The 25,423-nt window shown below is 40.6% G+C and overlaps 2 protein-coding genes across 12 annotated transcripts; both read right to left on the bottom strand.

The window, feature by feature from the left end:
- Window positions 1-1,283: 1,283 nt before the first annotated feature.
- Window positions 1,284-8,784, bottom strand: LOC144714542 (galactoside 2-alpha-L-fucosyltransferase-like). 10 transcript variants are annotated; one of them, XR_013584381.1, is made up of 5 exons: window positions 8,508-8,784; window positions 6,612-7,338; window positions 5,269-6,032; window positions 5,086-5,197; window positions 1,284-1,506 (listed from the first exon to the last, which is right to left on the bottom strand). XR_013584381.1 is itself a non-coding variant. In XM_078589292.1 (3 exons), exons 1-3 carry the CDS (start codon window positions 8,761-8,763, stop codon window positions 5,324-5,326), a joined length of 1,692 nt encoding a protein of 563 aa, XP_078445418.1. In that variant the 5' UTR covers window positions 8,764-8,784; the 3' UTR covers window positions 4,987-5,323. The 10 variants fall into 10 exon arrangements, 1 of the variants encoding a protein (XP_078445418.1); XR_013584384.1 differs by having other exon boundaries at window positions 5,086-5,168; XR_013584385.1 differs by lacking the exon at window positions 1,284-1,506 and adding an exon at window positions 3,548-3,636 and having other exon boundaries at window positions 5,086-5,168.
- Window positions 8,785-18,781: 9,997 nt separating this feature from the next.
- Window positions 18,782-24,960, bottom strand: LOC144714362 (RNA polymerase II subunit B1 CTD phosphatase RPAP2-like protein). 2 transcript variants are annotated; one of them, XM_078589085.1, is made up of 7 exons: window positions 24,329-24,960; window positions 23,840-23,869; window positions 23,363-23,701; window positions 23,114-23,289; window positions 21,913-22,173; window positions 20,530-20,688; window positions 18,782-19,249 (listed from the first exon to the last, which is right to left on the bottom strand). In XM_078589085.1, the coding sequence occupies exons 1-7, from the start codon at window positions 24,897-24,899 to the stop codon at window positions 19,160-19,162; spliced, it is 1,626 nt and encodes a 541-aa protein (XP_078445211.1). In that variant the 5' UTR covers window positions 24,900-24,960; the 3' UTR covers window positions 18,782-19,159. The 2 variants fall into 2 exon arrangements, with proteins under 2 accessions (XP_078445211.1, XP_078445210.1); XM_078589084.1 differs by having other exon boundaries at window positions 23,363-23,707; window positions 24,329-24,959.
- Window positions 24,961-25,423: the final 463 nt, after the last annotated feature.

Genomic DNA, 25,423 nt, shown 5'->3' with positions numbered 1-25,423 from the left:
CATCAATAACTGATGTGAAAGCACAGCAACATGCCTTGGCATCTTCAGCAGTAAAATTTCCCTGCCTCTCTCTTTCCCAGAGGCTTAATTCTCCATCATCTTTATGATCCATTAAACCTCTTCTCTTTCTTCTCCCAAATTACCTCACCACCTTCTTCTCTTTCTTCTCTTTCCACCTGAATTTCTACTAGCCTATCTTTTTCCAATTCTGTAAATCCATCACCCTCATCAGCTCAAGCCTATCTCATTCTCATATAATCCATTTCCCTTGTATTTCTCAAGCAGATTGCGTATCGACCGTAATCAGAGTATTCGGCATCGACTCCGATCAGGATTTTGGGCCTATCAATGAGGTACCTTGTGACACCTTAACTTTGAGATAATCATCGTCCATTGATAATTTACTGATTAGATCTGAGTGCTTGTGTGATATCATGTCAACTTCTGTTCTGAAACTTTCTTGTATAGTCATGCACCAACTAATTCCATTAAATTAAGGACATCTTAATCATTCCCTTGGTTGGTCCTTGCCATATCCCTAGCTCACAGCTTCAGGCCCCACCCTGTAGGATTAAATTCATTCGGATCTTCTGACATGATCAACTACTATTTAATTTTTGAGAGTTTGGATCAAGTGGTATCCAAACCGAAAGATCTTGCTTTCTTACATGTTTTGATTGTTTTTAAAAAATCCGAATTATTTTCTTTGCATTATTCAACACTTATTTTACATTGCCAAAAAAGTTCTTGTTTTTTATTTTTCAACTTACTATGACGAATGAACCGGGGACTAGATTATTCTCAAAAGAATAAAGATTCTAATACTCCTATTGAATAGTATATTCCTCCTTGGGCAAAAGTGATTATGGATGGCCTCAAAGATGTGACTTAGAGTTTATTGTCCTTAAAAAAAAAAGGTCCAGGACTCCTCCGTCCATAGAACATAGAAGGAAATCATAACCATAATCTACCAAGAAACCTTTACAATCAAAATCCCACCCTAGACCACCAATGAAATGCTTTTGGAAGGTTTTCCAAAACACCCGAAGAATGATTATAAGCAAGTGAAAATAGATATTATTGCCTCTGAAGATTCCAAAAATCTAAAATAATATCTGAATTGAGAATCTCAAAAGAATAGTTATTTCTCATGGGTAGATATGTCAGAGGCGTGAAAAGTTAAACTTGTGCAGGTAAAGTTAGTGGGTCCAGCTAAAGTATTTTGGAGCAACTTTGAGTGTCTCTTAGATAGTAGATTTCAAGAACCTATGGGAACATGGGAGGAAGTGAAAACCAAGTTAACATAAAAATATGATCCCTTTAATTACAAAGATAGACTCGTGGACCAGTTCAGTGGCAACAAATTCAACAAGGAAATCATGGTGCCTTAAAATATGTGACTAGATTTGATGAGCTGATGATGAATTGTGGTCTAAGAGAAGATCCGTACCTCACTCTATCATTGGTGAAAGCCTGAATCATTGTGTTGTTCCTGCATGACTTGTCCTAAAAAAAGATGAAACTTGGTAAATGTGTCTACAATAGATCAATCAACAAGATCACTATTACATATATGTTTCCAATTGATTTGAGGAGATATGATTGTATTCCCAACTGGTGTTGGATTATTTTATAAAAATGATTTGAGGAGTGGATATGACCAAGTATGGATCTACAAGGGAGACAAGTGGACCAACAACTTTCAAAACTATGGATAATATTTATGAATTTTAGTCATACCATTAGGCTTGTCAAGTGCTCCTAGAACTTTCATGAGGATCATAACCATAAACAATATCAATAAAAATCTGTGATCCTATTCTTCAATGATATTTTATTTACAGTGAGAATCTAGAGGAGCAGGAGTCTCATTGAAGTAAGGTTGAGTCAGACAGACAACATAAAGACACAGAGACACAAGGACACACACACATACACTCTTACATACAGACTTACCAAAGTAGAGGGTGATAAGACTGGTATCCTGATGAGGTTGTGGAATGGCATGAAAAGTATAACGACATTTGATTGCGTAAAAAGGAATAGCACTATTTTAGCTTCTATGGTTTTCAAATGTCTATTCAACATAATCATATTGTATGTAAATTTTGAAAGAGTGTGACATTCAAAGAGAGACCAATAGTAAGTAAAAGAAGAATGTTGAGAACTCACTATTAGAATAGGAAAACCTATTTTTTCTACCCATTATCTGAATTTTTGAGACATTTCTCTTACCCCACACTATATTACGGATGTTTAAAGTGCCATATCTGTACAGATGAACATCAAAAAATTTTACTACAAAATGGCTGAGTTATATGGCTGAGTCCCTCACCTCCACAGTTAGACTACCATCAATCATGTGACAATATTTGACATCATACTTTAATGGATATACAAAGCATAATTATTATTCAGACACGACTGAATGATTATACTTAATCTCATAGTATAATTAGTATTTTATTAACTTTATTCCATAATTCCAAATAAATAAGACTGAATTTCACATTTTCCAATAATGCACTATCACAATTCATAAAGAAGGTATTGATGTAAAAATTGGTTCAAATATGAGAAATTTCAATAATAGGTACTAGCTCTACTTTCGTCAAGCAGCACTGCACATGGTCTATTCTCATGCTCTCAATTAAGTTGCACAGTGGGGCTCTGAAAGAAGCAAGACAATTTTATTTTAAATCTAAAATCATTTATTTTATTTGATAATTATGTGTATAACAGTTTAGACTTCAAAATTATTTCAATCAATTCGAAAAGCTAAGAATGATACTTAATGTGCAAAAAATATAAACTTGACGTGTGATATGGTAGAAGTAAAAGAGGGTGAGTTACTACTCTAAAAATAGGAAGAAAATTCAAAGAACCCCAAAGAGAGGGATCTCGTGAAGAATTTTTTTCTAAGTTACTCACAAGGTTTCTTTCAAAATCTAAGGCTTCTTGAAGCAACTATTTTAGAGATTTATAACTGCCAGATGACAAAAATCATTTTTTTTTCATTTGGATGGTCTGAGTATTCATGTTGTAAATTTAAAATAAGAGCATTAAATTTTAATTATATAGATTTTGGGTGTATGAATGGTAATGAGAATGTATGGGTAGTAGATGGATTGTTGATGGTGCATGGTGGGATGGCAGAATGAATGATGGATGCAACATAATCGTGGATGTATAAATGATATAAGGATAGACAGTCTGACTTTGATGGTCGCTTTGCTTCCTACATTTACCAACATACAAGACTAAAAATGTCAAACATGTCCCTAGATGTTTGTCCACGAATGTCAAAGAATAGGACTTTACTATGAACAGAAAGTTGAGCATAGAGAATCAATCAGCTCTAATGCTTGATTGATTGATTCTAGTTGTACTTTTTGTTTGAGACTTCTTTGGATTATCTCTCTGGCAGTTTTGTTCATTCTAGAATTCAGATTTGAAGTTAAAAAAATTGAAGGATAAAAAAATAAAGTTTTGAAACTTCTCAGCTCAAAACTTGATTTCAAATGAAATTATAACTTATTCAACACTTCAGGATGATTTGAATAGTGAACTGAAAATATCATTCGCGCTACATTTAGAAAATAAAAAGACAATTGATTTGGAGCGAGAAAATTCCCTCTGAAAGCAAAAAAAAAGGGATTTGTGACTTTCTTTCATTTTCACTAGTATTTCAATTAGATAAATAAAAAATGACATCAGCTAAATACTTGCAATGTAGAAAACTCCAAATCAATATAAGCATTAAAGGTTGGAAAAAGGCTGATGTCCTTTTTTTTTGAAAGAAAAAGCTGGAGAACTCTTGAGTCTAAAAGGAGAAGAAATAATCTATATATGATAGATTTTACGGCTATAAATTGCTAAAAAAGAGATAAAAGTTACAAAATACAAGGCATTTGTTTAAATAATAACATCAAAGTCAATTTGCGTTCATTGCATGCAAATAAAATGAAAGTTATAAATACATGGCATCTGTTTTAATAATGAAAACCCTTACTGATTGTGAACCAAAGTGATGAAAAAATTATCAAAAAAAATAAGATACATTATCAATTTGAGGCGATTTTTATCACCGACACTCAGCAATCAGATTCAAATTAAATGATGAGCGTGGTATTTAAAGGGGTTCAAGGGCGGCTAAAGAGTATCGGAAAAAAAGAGGAAATTTCCATTTGAAATGGGCTCATACTAGGCACTTGGGACATGTGACATCTTCAAGATTTCAAGGTTTGATTGTCGTCGAAAAGGGGACGAGCGCGATATCCTTTCTCGTCCCCCGAAGACGGAACGTTGATCTGACTCACGTCTTCACATCTGTAAATCTATCTTCTTCTATGCTAGTTTTTTGTATTCCCCTGAACGACTATTCCTCAGTTCTTGGAATCTGAAAGTTCTCCCCTTTTAGATTTACCAGACGCTGCCTATGTGATTTACTTGTCAGTATTACTATTTCAGGGAAGAACATATCACATGAGAAGTGAGGTAAGATGGAGGAGATATAGAGAGAATATCCATAATTATATACAAAATTCAGGAAAGTACAGAACATAATCTATAAAAGACGGTAACGAGTCACTACTCTACCCTCATCCCACATATTAATCAGAATAAGTAACACTATCTAATTTATACACGAAGACGAAGAAGAAAGTGATTAAATACAGACCACCAACCAGCAGGATGCCAGAGCTAAAATATCTCTTCCTCATCACTTGGCAAGATCAAGGAGCTTGATCCCCAACTTGCATCCTCACACTGCCCAAAACTACGCCGAATACAAGAGAGAGAAAGAGAGACCAAGCTTAATAGATTACTATTTTGGGAAGACTGTATCATTTTGGAAGTGAGGTAAGATGGAGGAGATAGAGAGAGAGAGAGAACCTTGATTATTAAGAACAAAATTCGGGAAAAATACGGGACATAATCTATATAAAATGGTAACGAGACATTACTCTACCTGTATCCCACGTATTAATCAGAATAAGTAATACTAACTTTCATTCAAAAAAAAAAGAGTAACACTAACTACTTTATACACGAAAACGAAGAAGAAAGTGATTAAATACATACCACCAACCAGCAGGATGCTGGAGCTAAAACATCTCTTCCTCATCACTTCGCAAGATCAAGGAGTTTAATCCGCAACTTGCATCCTCACAATGCGAGAGAGAGAGAGACCAAGCTTAATACGTAGCAAAGTTACCAACTATGAAAGTTAAAACCAAGCAGAAAGCCACTTGTATAAATACGTACCTGTTCTCAGGGTGAGAGACGAAATCCATCTTCCTTGTTCTCTCTCTCTCCCTCTTCAATAGGGAGGATCGAAGAGCTTGAGGCCCCAGCTGACATCCTCACAGTGCCTGAGATGAGGGAGAATGGCGCCCGTGTCGACCCCCTCTCGGGCCTCACAATCATAAAAGGGCGGTGCATGGAAGCATGGCTCCATGGACCGTGCCCGGAGGCACGGTGGGTCCGGCATGGTCCGGTTCTCGGCCCGGACCAGAATCCACGGCCTCACCCCGCTTAGGCCCTGCGCCACGTATCCGAACGTTGACCAGGCGCTGGTCACCAGCACGTCGGTGAGACTAAGCAGGTACATCTCCGCCCAGGCCTTCATCAAGTGGATCCGGTCACCGCTCTTCTGGTGCTCCTCGTGGCTCGGCTGGTGCACGCTGACCACCTCCTCGCCCTCTGCCTCCCCCTCCCAGTACATGCTCCTCATCTTCTCGTAGTAGCCCCAGCTAAGAGACGTGACAAGAACCACCTTCTTCTTCTTCTTCTTCTTCTTCTTCTTCTTCCTCTGGTCGGGCGCCTCGTCTCCCATGGACTTGACCTTGGGGAGGAGCTTCTGGTTTAGAACACAGGCCAGGACCTGATCCATGACATGGGGAAAAGGTCCAGTTCCGGGCTCGAAAACTCTGATCTGGATTCCGACCTTCTCGTCTGCTTCAGCTAAATAGGCATGGTAGAATCTGGTGATCAGGCCCCACACCGGGTTTGCCGGGTGGAAGAGATATCTGAAAACCACATTAATATGATCACCTTCTAGACCAAGAAATTAATCAGACAAGCATAAAAGGAAGTCCTCTATATATGAACTGAATCAGGCCCTCATAAAATTCAATTTTTTTTTTCATTGATCCATATTTATAACCATATCCTTGATGGATCATTCTCACACGAGACTAAACTTTCAGACACCAGAAAACCCTTGTCCAGATGCTATTGTTGATTTTTACATACGATCATATTCTTTAACCATCACTTTCATAAGAAGCTCTACTTTCAGGAACTCTACAAATATAAAATGCATGCCAGATATTAGGATCAATCCGACAACCCCTGATCAGATAGTATTGTTGATTAATGCTTATAACCATATCCTTTACACAACACTTAAATGAGGGAATATACTTACAGAGCAGGGGATACACAAAAACCATGCCAAAATATTACCACATAGTGGTGTTGATGATTAATTATAATACCCATATCTTTTATGATTAATTTATCGAGGGACTATACTATCAGACAACAGATGATATACAAATCATATGAAAAACCATATCCACATAGTAAGATAGATCCGAAAATACCTGCCCAGATGGTGAAACACAAGCTCCTTCTCTGGGAAGAGAAGCTCCAGTTCTCGCTGAAAGCCACGGACAAGGAACAGAGAGGGGAGAAAGTAGTTGTCTGATCTCAGCAGCAACCAAGGGACCTTCCCCAGAAAATGCTGCTCCCTCTGACAGAAGAAAAGCTTGTCATGTTGGCTGTAGTCATGGGCCAAATGGAGGTAGACAAACCGGGCCCCGTCACCATGGAATTTGACCCTGGAGAGGGATCCCAAGCTGAAGGAAGAGTCTGAATTATACTTCTCCAGCGGGAGGAGAGGGAAGTCTGAGGGAAGAAGCCACGTCTCCCCCGGGAACGGCTCGCAGAAGAGGCTGGCCATGTCTTCTCTTCCGTCGACCAGAAGCACCCGGCCGGTGAGCAGAGCGTAGAGAAATGCCGAGGCTAAGGTCAAGATCCTGTTTCCCAGGCCACTGTAGGAGATCCAGACAAGGTACTTGCATTCTGAGGATGAAGATGAAGGTGGTAGACTATGGTTGGAGCGAAGTTGAAAGGAAGTTTCTCGGTAGAGATCCGTGGTGGGCCCGCATTTCCTGTGCAAAGCTTCATAATTCTTCAGTTTCTTCTGCAGGTGATAAGAGAGCTTCTTCTGGCTCGAGGATCGGCGGTAAAAGGAGGACTGCTGCCTGCTGAGGCAGGCTCCTTTTTCGTCAAACCCACCTTGAGATTTCTTACTCTGAACTTCAAATCCTGTGTCAATGCAAGAACACAATCTTGTTTGTCCTCTCCCATGAAATGAAAAATTAGATAAGCAACATGTACAGGATAGATAAAACGCAATACATGATCCGCATTGGTGGATAGGATCGATGGAACGCAATGTTTTATCTGCAGAGGTTAACAAGATCGATGAAAAGAAAGGTTTTATCTGCAGAGGGTAACAAGATCGATGAAATGAAAGGTTTGATCCGCATCGGTGATATGAACATGGTCGACAAATAGGTTCAATCAAACACAATTTGATCCGCATGGGTGAACTAGACCGATGAGCATGAACCTGGTCCATCATTGAAATCTCCTACTCGCAATGTTCCATCCGTAGAGGTTAACATGATCAATGAAATGCACGGTTTGATCCGCATCGGTGATGCGAACATGGTGGTGGAACATGATCAATGAAACGCAAAGTTTGATGCGCATCGGAAAACAAGATCGACGAACATGTACCAGCTGCAGTATCGAAATCTCCTATGCGCAATAACCTAGTGTTTCCTGAATCATCAAATCCAGGAATGGATGGACGAACAGAACAGCAACGTAACGCGATGACCTAGGTTTCCAGATCCGGAGTCTTTCAAATCCGGAAATGGCCGGAAGAACAAAACAACACTATAGATCACAGGGAAAAAAAAGATGAATTACCGATCATGAAACGATGAATCGGAGAATAAAAAGTACCGATCTGATCCGCCGGAGGCTGTTCAGGGAGAAGAAGTAGAGGAAGCTGCTGCACCGGCGGAGAACTCCGGCGAGAAGAGAGAAAGCAGATAAGATCTCCTACTCGTTATCTTACATCCGTAGAGGTTAACATGATCGATGAAATGCAAGGTTTGATCCGCATCGGTGATACGATCATGACCGACGAATAGGATCAACAAAACGCAAAGTTTGATCCGCATCGGTAAGTAACATCGACTAACATGTACCTGCTGCAACATTAAAATCTCCTACGCGCAATAACCTAGAATTTCCTAAATCATCAAATCCAGGAATGGATGGACGAACGTAGCAGCAACGTAACGCGATGACCTAGGTTTCCAAATCCGGAAATGGCGGGAAGAACAAAACAACAACAGATCGCAGAGAAAAAAAAGATGAAACACCGATCATGAACGATGAATCAGAGAAAAAAAAAGTACCGATCTGATCCGCCGGAGGCCGCTCCGGGAGAAGAAGAAGAGGAAGCTGCTGCATCGGCGGCGAGGCATGGCGGCGAACTCCGGCGAAAAGAGAGAAAGCAGAGAAGATCGCGAGGCACGACGCCATGAAGAAGGCCGTGGTGAGCATCTTCCTCTTGCCGCTCGTCCGCCACTTCTCCGGCGGCGTCGCCGCCATGGCGAGCTCCTCCTCCGCCGCGCTGCTCTTCTTCTCTCTAGAAGCTTCTCTACTGCGCATATCTCTCTCTATAACTGCCTCCGACTCTCGCTATTTATATATCGATTCGTACGAGGAAAGTAACGGCCCGTGGGTCCCATCGTAGTTGCCATATTAATTTTTTTTGCGAATGTTTATTTTATTTCCCGAAGGATGGGATTAGAGCCGTTGGATTAGAAACGGAGGGTGACGATCGAGAGATGAGTTCAACAGGCCGGCGTAAGTGGGCCCCACAAAAATGACACTCGGAGTCAAGGGACTGTTGTGGACCGAATATTAAATGTTTTTTCTGCAATGTTTATTTTATTTCCCAAGGGATGGGATTACAGCCGTTGGATTAGAAACGGAGGATGGCGATCGGGAGATGAGTACCGAAGGCCGGTCTACGTGGGTCCCACAAAAGTGCCACGTTGCTCCGAGTCTGAGGGGACTGGTATAGACGGAATATTAATTTTTTTTGCGAATGTTTATTTTATTTCCCGAGGATTGGATTAGAACCGTTGGATTAGAACCGGAGGGTGGTGATCGAGAGATGAATTCGAAAGGCCGGTCTAAGTGGGTCTCACCAAAGTGCCACGTTGCTCCGAGTCTGAGGGGACAGGTGTAGACGGTATATTACTTTTTTTTGCGAATGTTTATTTTATTTCCCGAGGGATGGGATTACAGCCGTTGGATTAGAAACGGAGGGTGGCGATCGGGAGATGAGTGCCAAAGGCCGGTCTATGTGGGTCCCACAAAAGTGCCACGTTACTCCGAGCCATAGGGGACTGGTGTGGACCGTAAATTCAAAAGGCCTGTCTAAGTGGGTCCCACAAAACTGCCACGTTGCTCGAAAACTGAAGAGACTGGTGTGGACCGTATATTAAATTTTAGGGTTAATAGCACGGTTCATCCCAAACCATGTCCAAAATCTGCGAGTTAACCTTAGCTTTTTTTTTGGCACGGTATATCCCAAACTCACTAAGTCGTCTGCGATATATCTCTGTGATGACGTGGAGTCCATCGTGGCTGCCAGGTGGATCTCCGGCCAGATTTTGACCTGGCGGAACCCACCTGGCAGCCACGCTGGATTCCACATCATCACCAGGATATGTCGACCTGCCAAGGGTTTTCCGATAAGAGAGAGGGAGGCATTCTAGAGAGAGAAGGAGAGAGAGAGAGAGAGGCGTGCTAGAGAGGGAGAGGTTCTAGAGAGAGAAAGAGAAGTGTTCTAGAGAGAGAAAGAGAAGTGTTCTAGAGAGATAAAGACAGGTGTTCTAGAGAGAGAAAGAGAGGTGTTCTAGAGAACAACACCTCTCTCTCTAGAACACCTCTCTCTTTCTCTCTCTAGAACCTCTCCCTCTCCTTCTCTTTCTCTCTAGAACACCTCTCTTTCTCTCTCTAGAACCTCTCCCTCTCCTTCTCTCTCTCTCTAGCACACCTCTCTCTCTCTCCCTCTCTCTAGGATGACTCTCTCTCTTATCGAAAAACCCTTGGCAGGTTCTAGAGAGAGAAAGAGAGGTGTTCTAGAGAGAGAAAGAGAGGTGTTCTAGAGAACAATGCCTCTCTCTCTAGAACACCTCTCTTTCTCTCTCTAGAACACTTCTCTTTCTCTCTCTAGAACCTCTCCCTCTCTAGCACGCCTCTCTCTCTCTCTCCTTCTCTCTCTAGAATGCCTCCCTCTCTCTTATCGGAAAACCCTTGGCAGGTCGACATATCCTGGTGATGATGTGGAATCCAGCGTGGCTGCCAGGTGGGTTCCGCCAGGTCAAAATCTGGCCGGAGATCCACCTGGCAGCCACGATGGACTCCACGTCATCACAGAGATATATCGCAGACGACTTAGTGAGTTTGGGATATACCGTGCCAAAAAAAAAGCTAAGGTTAACTCGCAGATTTTGGACATGGTTTGGGATGTACCGTGCTATTAACCCTAAATTTTAATTGCGAATGTTTATTTTATTTCTCAAGTGATCAAATTAAAGCCATAAAATTGGAATTGGAGGGTTGCAATCAGCGGATGAATTCAAAGCCCGGTCTAAGTGGGTCCTACAAAAGTGCCATGTACTAGTAGGATGGTAAACGGAGGGCTGAGATCATCAGATAGAGCAGACGGACCAGTGCGAATGCCACGTGCCACTAGATATTATTTTTTCTGATTATTTTATAGTAGGCTTGTTGGATCATGTAGTGTTCCTCGCCCTAATACCGACATCGGATTACTCTATCGGGACGGATGCTCAATGGGATAACGGAAATCTCATTTCTGATATTGAATACCGATATTGGATATCCGATACCTTTAGCCTTCTCGATGTTGGCATCCTCTTCCGTCTCTCGAGAAGGATGACAATATTGGATATCGGAGTTTGATATCTTAGTTGTTAACTTAAATCATCTGTAATCATGATCAATATCAATTTTTTTCTCTTGATACCGGATATCGATATCCGGATATCTGATTTCAGTATCCGGTATTCCAGATCTGCATCGTCCTTAATGGTTCGACATCCGTTCTACACATAACTGTTGATATATGTTTGATATCCGATATCCGGTATCAGAAATCGCCCCAATTTTTTTCGGATATCGGATATTGATTGTCCAATACCAGATATCAGACGGATATCGGACGGACATTCACTAGTTGGATGGATGAGTGGTCGTCATCCGTTCCATTCGAGTGTGTCATCCGTAGTTGTTTGTCATCCATCGTAGATGACAAATGACGATTGGCATAAAGGGGGATGAAGAGCATCCTGGATGGGGATGAGGATAAGGACCGTCGGCGACAGAGATAAGACCAGAGTGAACAATGGCAAGGACATCGATGACAAGGATGATCATCGACATAGACAGGATGAGGACCACCGATGATCAAGACCATCGACGTCAGAGACAAGAATAACAGGAATGGAGACCATCAATGATGATGATAACAATTGGTGTGGACAGGGACATAGACTGTCCATGAATCAAACGATGACCAACGATAACGGGGATGAAGACCAACATGGGTGGGATACGAATGGATAATGACGGAAACATTGACAAAGAGCATTGAAAACGGGACATTGATTATCAATGAGGAGGACGATGGCCGTCATCAAAGATGGAGACGATCGTCATTGACAATGATGATGATTCTTGATGGGGACGATGTTTGTCATAGGCATGGTCAATGATTGTCGTCAACTGGAACGAGAACCACAATCAACATATATGATGCCATCATCGAAGGGGATAGTGTCCATCACAGATCATTATCGACGTTGCACACTCTCAACCACTCTGGAATGAGATCTCTGCTCTCTCTTTTCTCTCACTTTATTGATGTCTCTGTTTCTCTCGCTCACTCATGTTCTCCATCTCTCGAGCAGGCTCTCTTTCCCTTTCTATATCTCTTAATCTCTCTCTCATTCTCCATCTCTCAAGGGGGCTCTCTCTCTTAATCTCTCTCTCATTCTCCATATCTCACGGGCTTTCTCTCTCTCTCTCTCTCTCTCTCTCTCTCGCTATCTATCTATCAATCTATTTATCTATCTATCTATCTCTCTCTCTCCCAGCTCTCTGTCTCTTTTGCTCAGATTCTCAATCTTTCCATCACTCCCCCTCCCTCACCTTCTCCATCTCCCTGTCTCTCCTTTTCTTCAAGATCCTGACCCTACAATCATTATGCCTTTGCAATGTTACTAGGTTCAACTCCATTTGTGATTTTTTTAGAATAAATAAGAACCATGCAGTGGTGAGATTTGGGGAATAAAATGACTCTTGACTGATTACTATTGGTAGCCCTCTCTCTCCATGAACTTTTCTTCACATGTTCACAGGAGGTGGAAGCAGCTATGAATGTGGCGGTGGCAAGATAGAGAGATAGAAATAGAGCAAGAGGCAGACAGTGAGAGAGCAAGAGACATAGAGTCTGAGACATTGAGAAAGCAAGTGACAGAGAAATAGTGAAACACTGAGAAAGACAGAACAAGACAAAACTGTCATTTTCTGCCATCGAACACTCTATTTAACCGACTAGGAAATAAAATTCAAGAACACATTAAATAAAGATAGGACGTGCCTTGCCAGTAGGTAAGGCATGTGTTACTTGACTGTAGGGACTGTTAATAATCTTGACCTATGGCGATAATAAGTCCATTGCCTTAAGTGGAGTATGTCACTTAAAATATGAATTTACTTTGTGTACCTAATTATGTGGTAAATTAAACAGTTGCTGTCATTTTTGTGTTTTTGTCTGTTATGCATATTCAGGTGACGTTTTGAGATCCTCCAAAGCTGTAATCGTTCAACATTGGGAGTGTCATTTATAGCATGGAGAAATCAAGATTCATTTCAACATTAAGGAGTTTTACTTATGAGTTTTGTATGCTGATGTTGTGGTGAGAGTAAGGGTCGCCAAAGCATGAGGAGATGACTCCACACAATCAAGAAGAAAGGAGCCGATGAAAAATTGAGAACTGATGTGGAAGAATGGAAGAAGACAAGGCTGTGGACTGATGATCAAAACAATGAAGAAAATAAAGGAAGTGAGGAACTCCCGAGAAAGGAAAGGAGTGTGAATAAATGTGTCGTTGATGGATGATAAATCTCCAAATATGTGAAGAGCATAAAGCTCAAAGTCAGCATCAACGGGGAGATTATCAATGATGTTGAACTACAGACTTACTAGTTATCAGTTGAAGATTCACCTACTTGTTTACTGACTGTTTTCCGGACTCATTTTATTGATATTTTTATCAACATAACTTTTCCTTAGTTTATTTTTTGTAAGTCGGTTGATACAATTAGAAAGAGGAAATAATATGTAATGCAATACTCACTCCCCAATGTATGTTTATCTTCTATTAGAAAGATTGTGTTATATCTGCTTACATTGATCTTCTCCATCTTCATGGGGAGTCCACAAGGCCTTCACAACTATAGTGTCTTTAATTTGAAAAAGAGCTCCAACAGGCACATCTGTACAACATCACTCAAAGGGAGTGGGAAACTAACAATAGAGAGAGAGAGAGTATTTTTTTAATAACCACCATTTTTCATGAATATTTAACTTGCTAATGTGGCTGATAGATCTGGCATCAAAGGTTTTTTTTTCTTATTCTTTTTTATAAAAAAAACTGAATTTCTCCTCGCAACTTCCCAAATCGGCTCTTGGTTCCCCTGTTATTCTCTTGGTACTTCTGATCGCAACCATCATTGTGACAAGCTTACGCTATGCTAAATGGACAGTAAAAGAACCAACGTATCATGTTTAGCCATAGACCAGGTTATTACCTTGGTGAGCAAAGACACACACACTCATCTTTCTTCTCCTTCCTAGGGCATGTAGTCAACTAAGTATGCAAAATATTGGTTTCTATCTCAGTTGTTAGATTTAGTGTAATTCATGGTAGCCATGAAGAATAATGGTTTATTACCTCATTTCGTTTCATTGTATGCTCTAAGGTAAATTCCAGTTATGTGGTATTCAAAATGTATGCAATTATGAGCGCCGCACTTATGATGTCTAAAGTTTACAGATTAAGATAAAATGTGATATTAACAAGTTATAATACATAGTAATTGGGATAGCATATTCCTTTGCTCAACTGATTGATATATTTGATGGGAGGATCATGAACACTTACGGTGATTTCAAAGAAATAAAAAAATTAGAAAATTACTTAGAATGATTGTGTGGTTATTAGTGTGGTGACACTAAGGACATAATGAATTGATCCGTACGAATCCCTAAATGGTATTATACCTAACGTCAATCAGGTTGATTCATGTCACGATTGTATAAGTGATCCACTGACTTGAGACACCAAGGACATCTCGTGAATGGACGACTACATTTTGACTACGACTTACGAGCCTCTAATCATGGGATTCAAACAAGTCATAGCTCGAATGTAGTAAGAAGCTCACAGAGATGATTGAGTAGACAAGATGAGATCATCCGCCTTCAGTATAAGAGGAGATCAACTCAAGGAAGACGATGCAGAAAAAATCCCTGTCCAAGGTAGTGTGGATATCGGAGAAGGCATCCTCTAATGATCCCTGTTACACATTTGTACTAATCTAGTGACGGATTAGGGTTTGACGATAAACCATACTATAAGTCGTTCGAGAGTCTCGTGTAGATGATGGATTATACATATACGGTAACCGACGATGGTAAAGGTTCCATGAGAGAGTTCAACACTACTAGGTATCTTCTAGAGCACAAGGTGTAGCTTAGTACCCCATGGGCTGGAAACTTAACCTATCGATTAAGCTAAATCAACCCTTATTTAATTAATCTATATGTTGATATAGTTAATTAATAAAGTTGGTCAAAAATTATTATTGGGCCAATAAAGTTATTAACTAGAATGATACATGGGCGTAGAGGGTCACACGCATAAGGTCATAAGGGCATTGATGGGTATATTTTACTTTTAGGGTTTTTGAGAAAAACTTTAAGTGAAATATAAAGGGGGAAAGGGATCTCATTTCAAGCACCCATGCAAGCCATATTTGAGAGCCCCTCTCTTTCTCCACTCATCCAAGGAGAGTGTCTTCATGGTGAGAAGATTTTCTAGATTTTCAAGAAGAGTTGAAGAAGAAGACATGGAGATATAAGCACCAAGTGATTGCGTGGATACTTCTTGAGGCCGGACGTGTGAACGGCTTCAGAAAAATCTCGACGCGGCAAAGTCAAGGATGGAATGAGTTCCCCAAAAAGTACATTCGATGTTTTGTTTTAAAGACCGATTATGAATCGATTGACACACTTCTGCATCCATGGGAACATGTTTTCCATAGACAAACCAAGGCACCGTACCCAATAGTTTAGATTCTGAGATAAGGCATGATTGCATACCATGCCTCTTATGATATTTTTATAATTCATTGTGATGTGAGACGTAACTAGATGAGGCACAACTTTGACACATTGTATGTTAAATCTCGATCTGCATGTAGTTTATGCTTTCACCTTTAGTGCTTGAGTGCCCTTCACAGAGTTTACAGTTCTGATATACATCATGCCTAATTTATCAGTGCAATGGAATTCTTTGATAAAATGAGGGATATGTGAAATCTTGCAACATATTTTTTCACTGTTGAGAAATCACATGGTTAGTTGTTGCATCTTCCATTGAATTTCCTACCCTCTAACTATGTGATGTGGGACACGAGACTGAAATTTTTGAAATTGTTAAATTAATATCAGATGATATTAACAAAATGTTTCTTGAGGGTGATCTGAATGGAATTTATTCTTTAACAGGGATTTGATAATGAAAACTAGGGAATAACTATGATATCCCTAACTTATTGGAAGTAGAAGATTCGAAATGCCCAATCAAAGTTTAACACATAGATTCATAAGGTCAACAACCATTCAGAGAAAATCAACAATTATCATGAACCAACAATCATATCAAAGTTAAGGCATCACAAGGTACCTTGGAGAAGGGAGCCAATAGCTTGGTTTTTCTGATGTTGAATGTCCTAGATTGACGTTGATCTTTAGTTCCATGACCGAGTGTGAATGAGAAGAGGAGAAGGTGTGGGAAGTAGATATAACATGAGCAAAAATTTTGGTTCACAGAGGTTGGAGTTTTGATATATAGCATGCCTAATTTATCTGTGCGCTATCATCCTTTGATAAAATGAGGGATATCTGAAACCTTATAAAAAATTCTTTCGTGTTTAGAAATCACATGGTTAGCTATTACATCTTCCATTGAATTACCTTCGTCGTAACTAGATTGATGTTGATGTTTAGCGCGAGAAGGGTAGAGGTGAAGTGTCACAAATAAGTTCACATGGTGGATGGGATAAGGTGTGAGAATGGATGAAGATATGAAGAAGAGAGAAAATGGGAGGCGAGACGGAGATAATGGGGGTGAGATGAAGGTGTGTGGTCAATGAGGTAAAAGTTAGCTGTTAGGAAGATGATGGAGGAAGATAAGGTATGGAATAAAGAGAGGGAGGAACCCAAGAGGAGCTGATTGATGTTGAAGAGGAGATACCATAATAGTCGTTTATGTTCCCATTATCACCAGAGAATCACTCTTCTCTAAAAAACTAAGTTCACAATAATTCTCAAGTAAAAGTGTTCATACTGACAAGCTCATAGCCCTTTTAAATGAAAAGAAAACCTGCAGTTGCAAAGCAAATCAACCATGCACGGTTTAAGAAAAGGTTGTAGAGAGAAGAGGTGGGATCGGTGATTTATGTGTAATAAAATTGTGGGAGAAAGGAAGGGAGAGAGGTTGCGAGAAAATTCAGATTTAGAAGTTACATAGAAGAGAGAAAAAAAGAAATTACTGAGGTAAAATAATTGTAAAATAGTCAATAATAGTGGGTGGTGAAGAGGATAAAAGATCAGATAGAAAGAGAGAGTAGGTGGAGGACAAAATGTCAAAGAAATTGGTTGAGTGAGGAGAGAGAAAAAAGAACATGAGGGAGAGAGGAGAAAAGTCAAAGACAGGGCTGAGCAGGGAGAGATAGAAAAAAGAACGTGAGAGAGAGGAGAAAATAAAAGTCAAGGGAGAGAGATAAAGAGAGGAAAATGTTAAACATTTCCGATCACTATGTGTCATGTCTGAAATTAAGAAGACACATCTTACTTTTTTTCCCACCAGTCCTGTAGCTTAGTATATCTACATGGCGTAATGGCCCCCAGTAATGATTTTACATAGTGCTGCAGACTCTGATCCCCCCCCCCCCTTAGATTGTTAACACCCAATCGTGTACATATTACCAATCCATCAAATGATGCCCAATATTCATCTTCCATGTTGGTATATTGTCTTAAAAAAACATACATATTTAGGAGTTTCTTAGTGTATCGTCTTCAGCAGATTTTCCAGGGTTCCTTTCTCTGCTCCATGTACATTGGCTTTGAACATTATCGATAATGCATGACGCCGAGTTTAATATTCCAAAATTTAAATACAGATTACCAATTGTTGAACATTACTTGTGATGTATCCATACCCCATGTTTTGTGCTTTCCATTTTCCCAAATTTCATTTCTTCCCAAATTTCGTCTCAAATATTGTTTTTCCCAGTTTTGTGCTTACCAGGTGATTTTGCTAAGGGTAGAGGATCACTAGGAATGCCAATTCTATGAACCAACCAATCCAGTCCCCCAGGATAGTGTTATTGTGCCACATTAATCAGATTTTTTACTGATGTCTGAATTCTTCATCAGGTCAGAAGTCAAATTCTCACACCAATATCTCCTTGTCTACTCTGAATATGATAGATTCTCACACCTAGATACATATGATGGGAAGGTTTTCTTTGATACATATCAGTTTCCATAAGCCTCAGTTACAAATGGATCTCTCTAGCAGGGACACACACATAACCAAAGTATACAGTAAGATAAAGTGCCTGCAACCCTCACACTAATTCTTGCACAACCTTTTCACCTTGAGTAATTCAATTCTTTTAGTTCTTTCTACAGCTGAACATTCGGTTATGAAGGACAAGCCCGTATTTCTTATACCTTCAGAAAAATGGAAAAATTTTATGCACAAGAGTAAGTTCTGCAATTACGAATGAATCTATTCATCTATCCATGTATCATATATCTGTCCTTGCTCCGCCCTCGAGATGCTCTTTTTCTTGTGGAAGTGGATGAGGTTTAATGTATTTGATACCTATTGTAGCAAGTACTTAAAATTGGGTTCATACCTGGGATGATTTAAAGAATATCACTCTTTTATGAAGAATAATCAGTATCCTTATTACATTATTCTTCAAGGAAATGACCTTGTCTTTTCTTTGTTTGATCTCATTGGGGAATTTCTAGACCAACAATGCTGCCTCAGGGATTACTACCGACCATTTAAGGGGCAAGTATGGCTGGACAATTTTTGATTTTTTTTTTTTACATTCCAAAAGAGGTTCTATAATGATAAGTTTCAGACAATTTAAGCCATAATAAACGAGATTTACTGAAAAATTCTGAGGAATAAAGTAAAAACAAGTCAACAACGGGTTAAAATGTATTAAAAGTGATCTACTGAATTGTGAGTACCTTGGGCGAAATTCGGGCCAAATAAAATGAGAACTTTGCATGAATTGAAGCCATGGAAAGTAACTTCCACAGAAATGGCAAGTGTCACATATAGTAATTAAAGTAGTTGTAATTTTTTTTTCAAAAAAAATTTCTGGGATCTTGAAGAGATTTATTTTACCCAGATTTTTTACACGTCAAGTGATATTAATACATGGTGTGATCTTTTTTCTTCTGAAACTTTTTGGCTTGGAGGATTTCCTATCCACAAACTTCTGGCATGGAGTGCCCTTCTTGCAGTAACCACTTTGGCAAGCTAAGTGGATAAATCGGCTGTAATTGGACTATGTATTTAAACAGAATTTACTTACAATGAACTCGGGTCGACCGTAGGATGGTGCACGGACGGCCTGGATCGGGGAATTATACGGAAGCGTCAAGGCGGCCGAGGGGAAGGACGAGATCAAGCATGACTTCATATTCCTCCTGACTCACTTGGGCAGCGACGAGGACCTGAGAAATGAAAAATACAAAAAAAAAGTTTTATATGCCCATTTTTATAAGTGATAGGGAAAACCTTGGTGAATAGTAAGAGAGAGAAAAACAGATGGGAATAGATTTTGGGGAGTACAAGTGAAAAAAATTGCCGGGTTAGAGAGAAAAAGTAAAAAAGATAGAAAGGAGAAGGCCAAAGCGAGATGGAGAGATGGAGAAGAGAGGGAAAGGGAATGAAGAGAGATAGAGAGAGGCAAGGAGAAAAGAGAGAGAGTGGAAGAGTAATAAGGGAAGAGAGCAAATGGAGTGAGAGTAGAGAGATGGATAGGATAAGAGAGAATGAGAAAGGGAGACAGAGAGGGGACGAGGAGAGAAACGCTAAAAGAGAGATAAGTAATGGGAACGAGAGGAAGGAGAGAGAACGGGAAATTAGCAGGGAAAAAGAGACGGAGAGTGGAATGGAGAGATAAAGATAGGGGGAGAGAGGGGAAAGGAGAAAGAGAGAAATAGGAAAGAGAGTGAAATAAGGATACAGAGAGAAATAGAGAAAACGAAGAGAGATTGAAAGAGTGAGGGAGGAAAGGAGAAATGGGGATTCAGAGAGAAATAGAGAAAAAGAAGGGAGATGGAAAAAGGAGTGATAGAGAGAGAGTGAGAGGAAGCAGGAGAGAGAGGAGAGAGGGAGAGAAATGGGGATTCAAAGAGAAATAGAGAAAAAGAACAGATGAAAAAGGAGTGATAGAGAGAGAGTGAGAGGAAGCAGAAGAGAGAGGAGAGAGGGAGAGAAATGGGGATTCAAAGAGAAATAGAGAAAAAGAACAGATGAAAAAGGAGTGATAGAGAGAGAGTGAGAGGAAGCAGAAGAGAGAGGAGAGAGGGAGAGAAATGGGGATTCAAAGAGAAATAGAGAAAAAGAACAGATGAAAAAGGAGTGATAGAGAGAGAGTGAGAGGAAGCAGAAGAGAGAGGAGAGAGGGAGAGAAATGGGGATTCAAAGAGAAATAGAGAAAAAGAACAGATGAAAAAGGAGTGATAGAGAGAGACAGAGCAGGAGTATGGTAGAAGAGAGAAGAGAGAAAATGTGAAATAAATAGAGAAAGGGAGAGAGAGAACACCTTGCAAAGCAGAAACTGGTTGAGAAAGAGATAGGGAGAGGGAGAGGAAGAGAAAGAGGAAGAGGGAGAGGGAGGGACAGAGAGAGGGGAAGAGGGAGAGGGAGTGGAAGAGGCAGAGAGAGAGAGAAAGAGAGAGAGGAAGAGAGAGAGGAAGAGAGAGAGAGAGAGGAAGAGAGAGACCACCTTACGGAGCAGATGCTGGTTTCCAGAAAGATGGGGGGCAAGAGCTGGAACTCTGCGGAGAGAGAGGGCGTGGACGAAGAGAAGAGTGATAACGGGCCACTGCTTCGTCTTGAAAGGAGGCAGAGCATCCAGAAAGGACATGGTCTCCAGCAGGGATCCCTGACATGCCATCATTCTCCCTATTATTCTTTTTGCTTGATAGATAGATAGATACATACATACATGGATGGATAACAAAGAACATGGTAATGGGAAAGACAAGAGACATCATAACACGTCAGGAGATCAAACGATATAGACACAAAGAAGCTGAAGCTGAAGGGAGAGAGAGAAGGATAGATCTGATCTAAGTATATGTGTGGGAAGAGATAGAAAGATCTTCTCTCCCGATGATTCTTACGTTTGGACAGATAGATCCTAATCTTATTATCATAATTCTTCCTTGACGAGAGATAGATAGTGAGAACAGATGGAAAGGTGAGGTGAGAGGAGAGAGACGACTTTATTAGTTTTACTATACTGATTCGATGTATAGAAGTATTCAATGAGAGAGAGATGGATGATACAAAAAAGATGGAAAGAAGATAGAGAGATACATATCTCTCTCAATTTACAAATGCGTTGAAAGAGAGAGAAAATATGATAAAGATGCTCATCGATAGTGAGAGAATAATGGAGAAGATAAAGATTTGTACATAGAAATACGAGGAGAGTGAGAGAAGACAGAGAAGGGGGAGGGAGAGATAAATGCATCTATAAATATTAGCATAAATAGATAGAGATATGGAGAGAGATATCGTGGGAGAGTCATGGATGGATTGATGGATGGATGGAGGGAGGGAGGGAGGGAGGGAGGGAGACAGAAATATTCAAATGTAGAATGAGAAAGAGACAGTGCGAGGAAGATGAACGGAGGGAGATAGATAAACCTCCAAATTCACATTTTAAAATAAAGAAAGAAATATATATATAGACAGAGAGAAAAAGAGATAGATACGGAGGATAGTGGAATATGCCTCCATTTCCAAGCCAAGAGAAAGAAGGTGGTGGGATGATATATTTCTCCCAAATATTAATAGATAGAGAGAATGCGTAGAAGAGAAAGAGAAAGAGAGAGAGAGAGAGAGAGAGAGAGATTCGTCCCAAAATGTAGAAAGATTGAAAGGATGAGGAGAAGAGAGAGTGAGAGTGAGAGAGAGATGCAAAGAAGAAAGAGATGAGAAAGAGATATCCCTTCATTTGTATTCCGAGAGAATGAGGGTAATAAAATGAGAAATATCTCTTCTAATTATAAACATGGAGTGAGATAAGCAACGAAGAAAGAGAAACTGATTTTTAAAAAAAAATAAGAAATAGAAACTGATATACAGAGAGCGAACACACCATAGCCTTCTCGATTGAAGAAACGGGGACCCGCAGGCGGAGATCCGTCACCAGAGAGGGCAGAGCACGCGCAATGCAGGCAGCCATAGTTCGCTTCATCTCAGGGGACCGCCCGTCCTTGATTCCTACCTTCCTCGGATACTCTCTACCGTTGACCATCAAAAACTTTTCCCAATTATCATCTTCCTCATAAATGTACGCGAGCGACGAGCAGGTTAACCAGCCGAAGAGTGCATTCCACATCGTTGCAAATGGTGACAGCTGGCCACACAGATCCCTTTAGAGAACGATGATAATGATGATGATGTCAACGACGACAAAAGAAGAAGAAGAAGAAGAAGATGATGATGATGATGACAATGTCAACGATGACAAAAGAAGAAGACAACGATGATGATGATGAGATCAACGAAGAACAAGACAAAGAATGCTAGAAGAAGCCTGAAGAATGATGAAGAACAAAAATGCTAGAAGAAGCCCGAAGAAGAAGAAGAAGAAGATGATGATGATGATGATAATGAAGCTCAAAGAAGAAGAAGAAGAAGACGATGATGATGAAGCTCAAAAAAGAAGAAGAAGATGATGATGATGATGAAACTCAAAAAAGAAGAAGAAGAAGATGATGATGATGATAATAAAGCTCAAAAAGGAAGAAGAAGAAGATGATGATGATGATGAAGCTCAAAGAAGAAGAAGAAGAAGAAGAAGAAAAAGAAGAAGAAGAAAAAGAAGAAGAAGAAGATGACGATGATGATTATGATGATGATGAACAAGAAGAAGAAGCCGCTTGAAGAAGAAGACGATGATGAGGAAGAAGAAGCTTGAATAAGAAGATGGTGACAACGATGAAGAAACTAAGCTAGAAGAGAAGAAGAGGAGGATGATGAGGAAGCTAGAAGAAGCTCGAAGAAGTTGAGAAGAAGAAGATGAAGATGATGATGCAGCCCAAAGCAGAACAATATGAAGATGATGATGATGAAGCAAGAGGAAGATGCTCGAAGAAGCTCAAATAAGACAACGAAGAAGCCCGAAGAAGATGACGATGATGATAATGATGACAATGACAATGGCAATGAAGATGAAGCTAGAAGAAGATGATGACGACGATGATGATGAGGATAGAAGAAGCTGGAAGACCACGATGATAATTATGATGATGAAGAAGAAAAAGAAGAAGAAAAAGAGTGATAAAGGCACTCACAGTAAGATTAAAACCCCCTGGAGGCGTATCATGCCAAGAATCCTCCACTGTGAAGAAATCAGTTTCCAGCGTCTTCTTGGGCCACTTCACAATTCCCCGCTCAAACTCAAAGGAATCGATTTCTTCCTCAACATGATTGGACGGAGGCAGAAGAACGATCCCAGCTCCACTGGCCGCTGAAACAAACAGAAAGAACTGATAAAATTCAAAATTACACGTGAAGAAGAAACCAACAATTCAAATCTCTACCTTCTTCTCCTGGTTCTTGCTCACCCAAAGATATGGAGCTGGCCAAATGGACTAGGGCTGTGGCGCAGGCCTCTGCAGAGTCAAGACGATGAGAGATCTCATCGCTGTTCTTGCTTTCTTCCTCGTCAGCCCACTTGACACGACCCCGATTCTCTGTTTTCGAGTTCAAGTTCTTCAAGCATGGCTTCAGTGGAATCGCCTTCTGTGTCTCATCCACACGATCAGGGGACAGAGAAGATGATGTCGAAGGAATGCCTTTTCGATCGTTAAGAATTATGGCACTGGTGAAATTTGATTCTCCAGTTATAGCATTTATCTCCGGCTTGACATTGGGTTGATCTGAATCTAGGAAAGACACAGAAAAAATCAAGGAAAAGTTGGGGAAACGATCGCTGAAGTGAGGGAAGTGATAAGATTATTAAAGAGAGTGATAAGATTATTTAATTTCAAAAAAATAAAGAGAGTCTTTGGACTAACCTTTGCTTCTGCCCCGACCTTTAGAAGAAGCTAGAAAGAGCAAAATAATTCTTCAGAATTCTCGGAGATGTTAATGATAATGAAGCTAGAAGATGCAGACGAAGAAGAAGGTGACTTAGAAGAAGATGATGATGAAGAAGCAAGAAGATGATGAATAGAGTTAGATGAAGAGGGAGAAGTACATGAAGAAGAGGATGAAAATGATAAAGAGGAATAATAAGAAGAAGAAGTACAACAAGATAAAGAATGAGAGAGAGAGAGAGGAAGAAGATGAAACTAACGAAGGTGGAATAAGAAGAAAAACAAAAAAATCAAGTTGAAGGAGAAGCTAGAAGAAAAATCAAGGAATATTTTAGCGAAAACGTTCTCTAAGTAGACGGTAGACAAGGAATGTACCTTTGATCCCCCTTAATGTCATCTAAATTAAGAAAATATGGATTTTTTTTTAAATTAAAAGATCACTAAACCGAGGAAAGATAAGAAATTGACCTTTGATCCGGTCCTGCTGAGGCACGTAGCCTTCCACGGCGTTGGAAGGCCCGACCCAATCCTCTCCACGCACCTCCCCAGCAACTACCCCATCCCTTTCCCGAATACTCAGCCGAGAAAACCCCAAATCCCCCGCACCCGCCACAGAATTCAACCCAATTCCACCATCAAACAATCCAACAATCTCACCCACCTTGGCCAACCCCACCGAAGAACACCGTTCTAGCCTAAGACTCCCCGAGAAGGACCGGCTATCGACCACGCAACCCTCGGAGCAGAATTTGAAGGTCTCCTCGAGGTCGTAGACCTTGTGCTCGCTCAGGGAAACGCGATAACGCCCTCGTCGGCGACGGTCGCTTGGGAGGGGGTTCGGGCAGCCGGGATTGCCGCAAAGCCCAACGATTGAGCGCTCGACGACCACGTCTTCGTAATCTGATTTAGAGATCAAGGCGCCGGCCGCGAAGAGCTGCGATTCGGAGCAAGGACCGTTCTCGAGGAGCGATATCTGTACCTTGTGCACGGCGCTGGCTATGGTGAGCTTGCTCTGAATTCCTCCTTCTTCCTCCGCCATGATTCTCTCTCGATTGAGCTCGCTCTCCTCCAAGAAAAAACCCTAGAAAATCTGTTCTTCCGTTGTTTCAACTTTTTATTTATAGGGTTCGGGTCAGTGTAACGGTCTAGTCAATGTAACCTTTTAGTCATCCGTCATCTGTGACGGATGGTAGATGACGGAAATGACGAACGGATGGCAGAACGGACGGATGACTTTTGGTGGTGACAAAAATATTTTTTCCTCTAGCCCCTCTTCCCCTCTCTCTCTCTCGATGACTCCCTCTTCCTCCCTCTCTCTCTCTCTAAATCGTTCCCTCTCCTCTCTCTCTATCACTCTCTCTCTCTCTCTCTCTCTCTCTCTCTCTCTCTCTCTCTCTCTCTCTCTCTCTCTCTCTCTCTCTCTCTCTCTCTCTCTCTCGATCACTCTCTCTTCCTCTCTCTCTCTCTCGATATATCACTCCCTCTCCTTGTTGAGAATGCTTGTGCCTGGTGTGCAAAGAAAGAAGAAAGAAAGAATGGAGGAAGAGAAGGAAAAGGTTGCAA

The sequence above is a fragment of the Wolffia australiana genome, chromosome 17 (assembly GCF_029677425.1).
Source record: "Wolffia australiana isolate 7733 chromosome 17, ASM2967742v1".
NCBI lineage: Eukaryota > Viridiplantae > Streptophyta > Magnoliopsida > Alismatales > Araceae > Wolffia > Wolffia australiana.
This window is presented reverse-complemented; position numbering and strand designations above follow the sequence as displayed.

What these genes read in the sequence shown, in the direction of transcription:
- LOC144714362 (XM_078589084.1), bottom strand. Translation starts at nt 24,899, where the DNA reads ATGGCGGAGGAAGAAGGAGGAATTCAGAGCAAGCTCACCATAGCCAGC. An exon ending in GCAAGAACCAGGAGAAGAAG is followed by an intron (nt 23,290 to 23,362) that starts GTAGAGATTTGA and finishes TGTTTGTTTCAG; the next exon opens with CGGCCAGTGGAGCTGGGATC. An exon ending in CAGGGGGTTTTAATCTTACT is followed by an intron (nt 22,174 to 23,113) that starts GTGAGTGCCTTT and finishes CTGTGTGGCCAG; the next exon opens with CTGTCACCATTTGCAACGAT.
- LOC144714542 (XM_078589292.1), bottom strand. Translation starts at nt 8,763, where the DNA reads ATGCGCAGTAGAGAAGCTTCTAGAGAGAAGAAGAGCAGCGCGGCGGAG. An exon ending in GCCTCCGGCGGATCAGATCG is followed by an intron (nt 7,339 to 8,507) that starts GTACTTTTTTTT and finishes GCATTGACACAG; the next exon opens with GATTTGAAGTTCAGAGTAAG. An exon ending in GTGTTTCACCATCTGGGCAG is followed by an intron (nt 6,033 to 6,611) that starts GTATTTTCGGAT and finishes TGTGGTTTTCAG; the next exon opens with ATATCTCTTCCACCCGGCAA.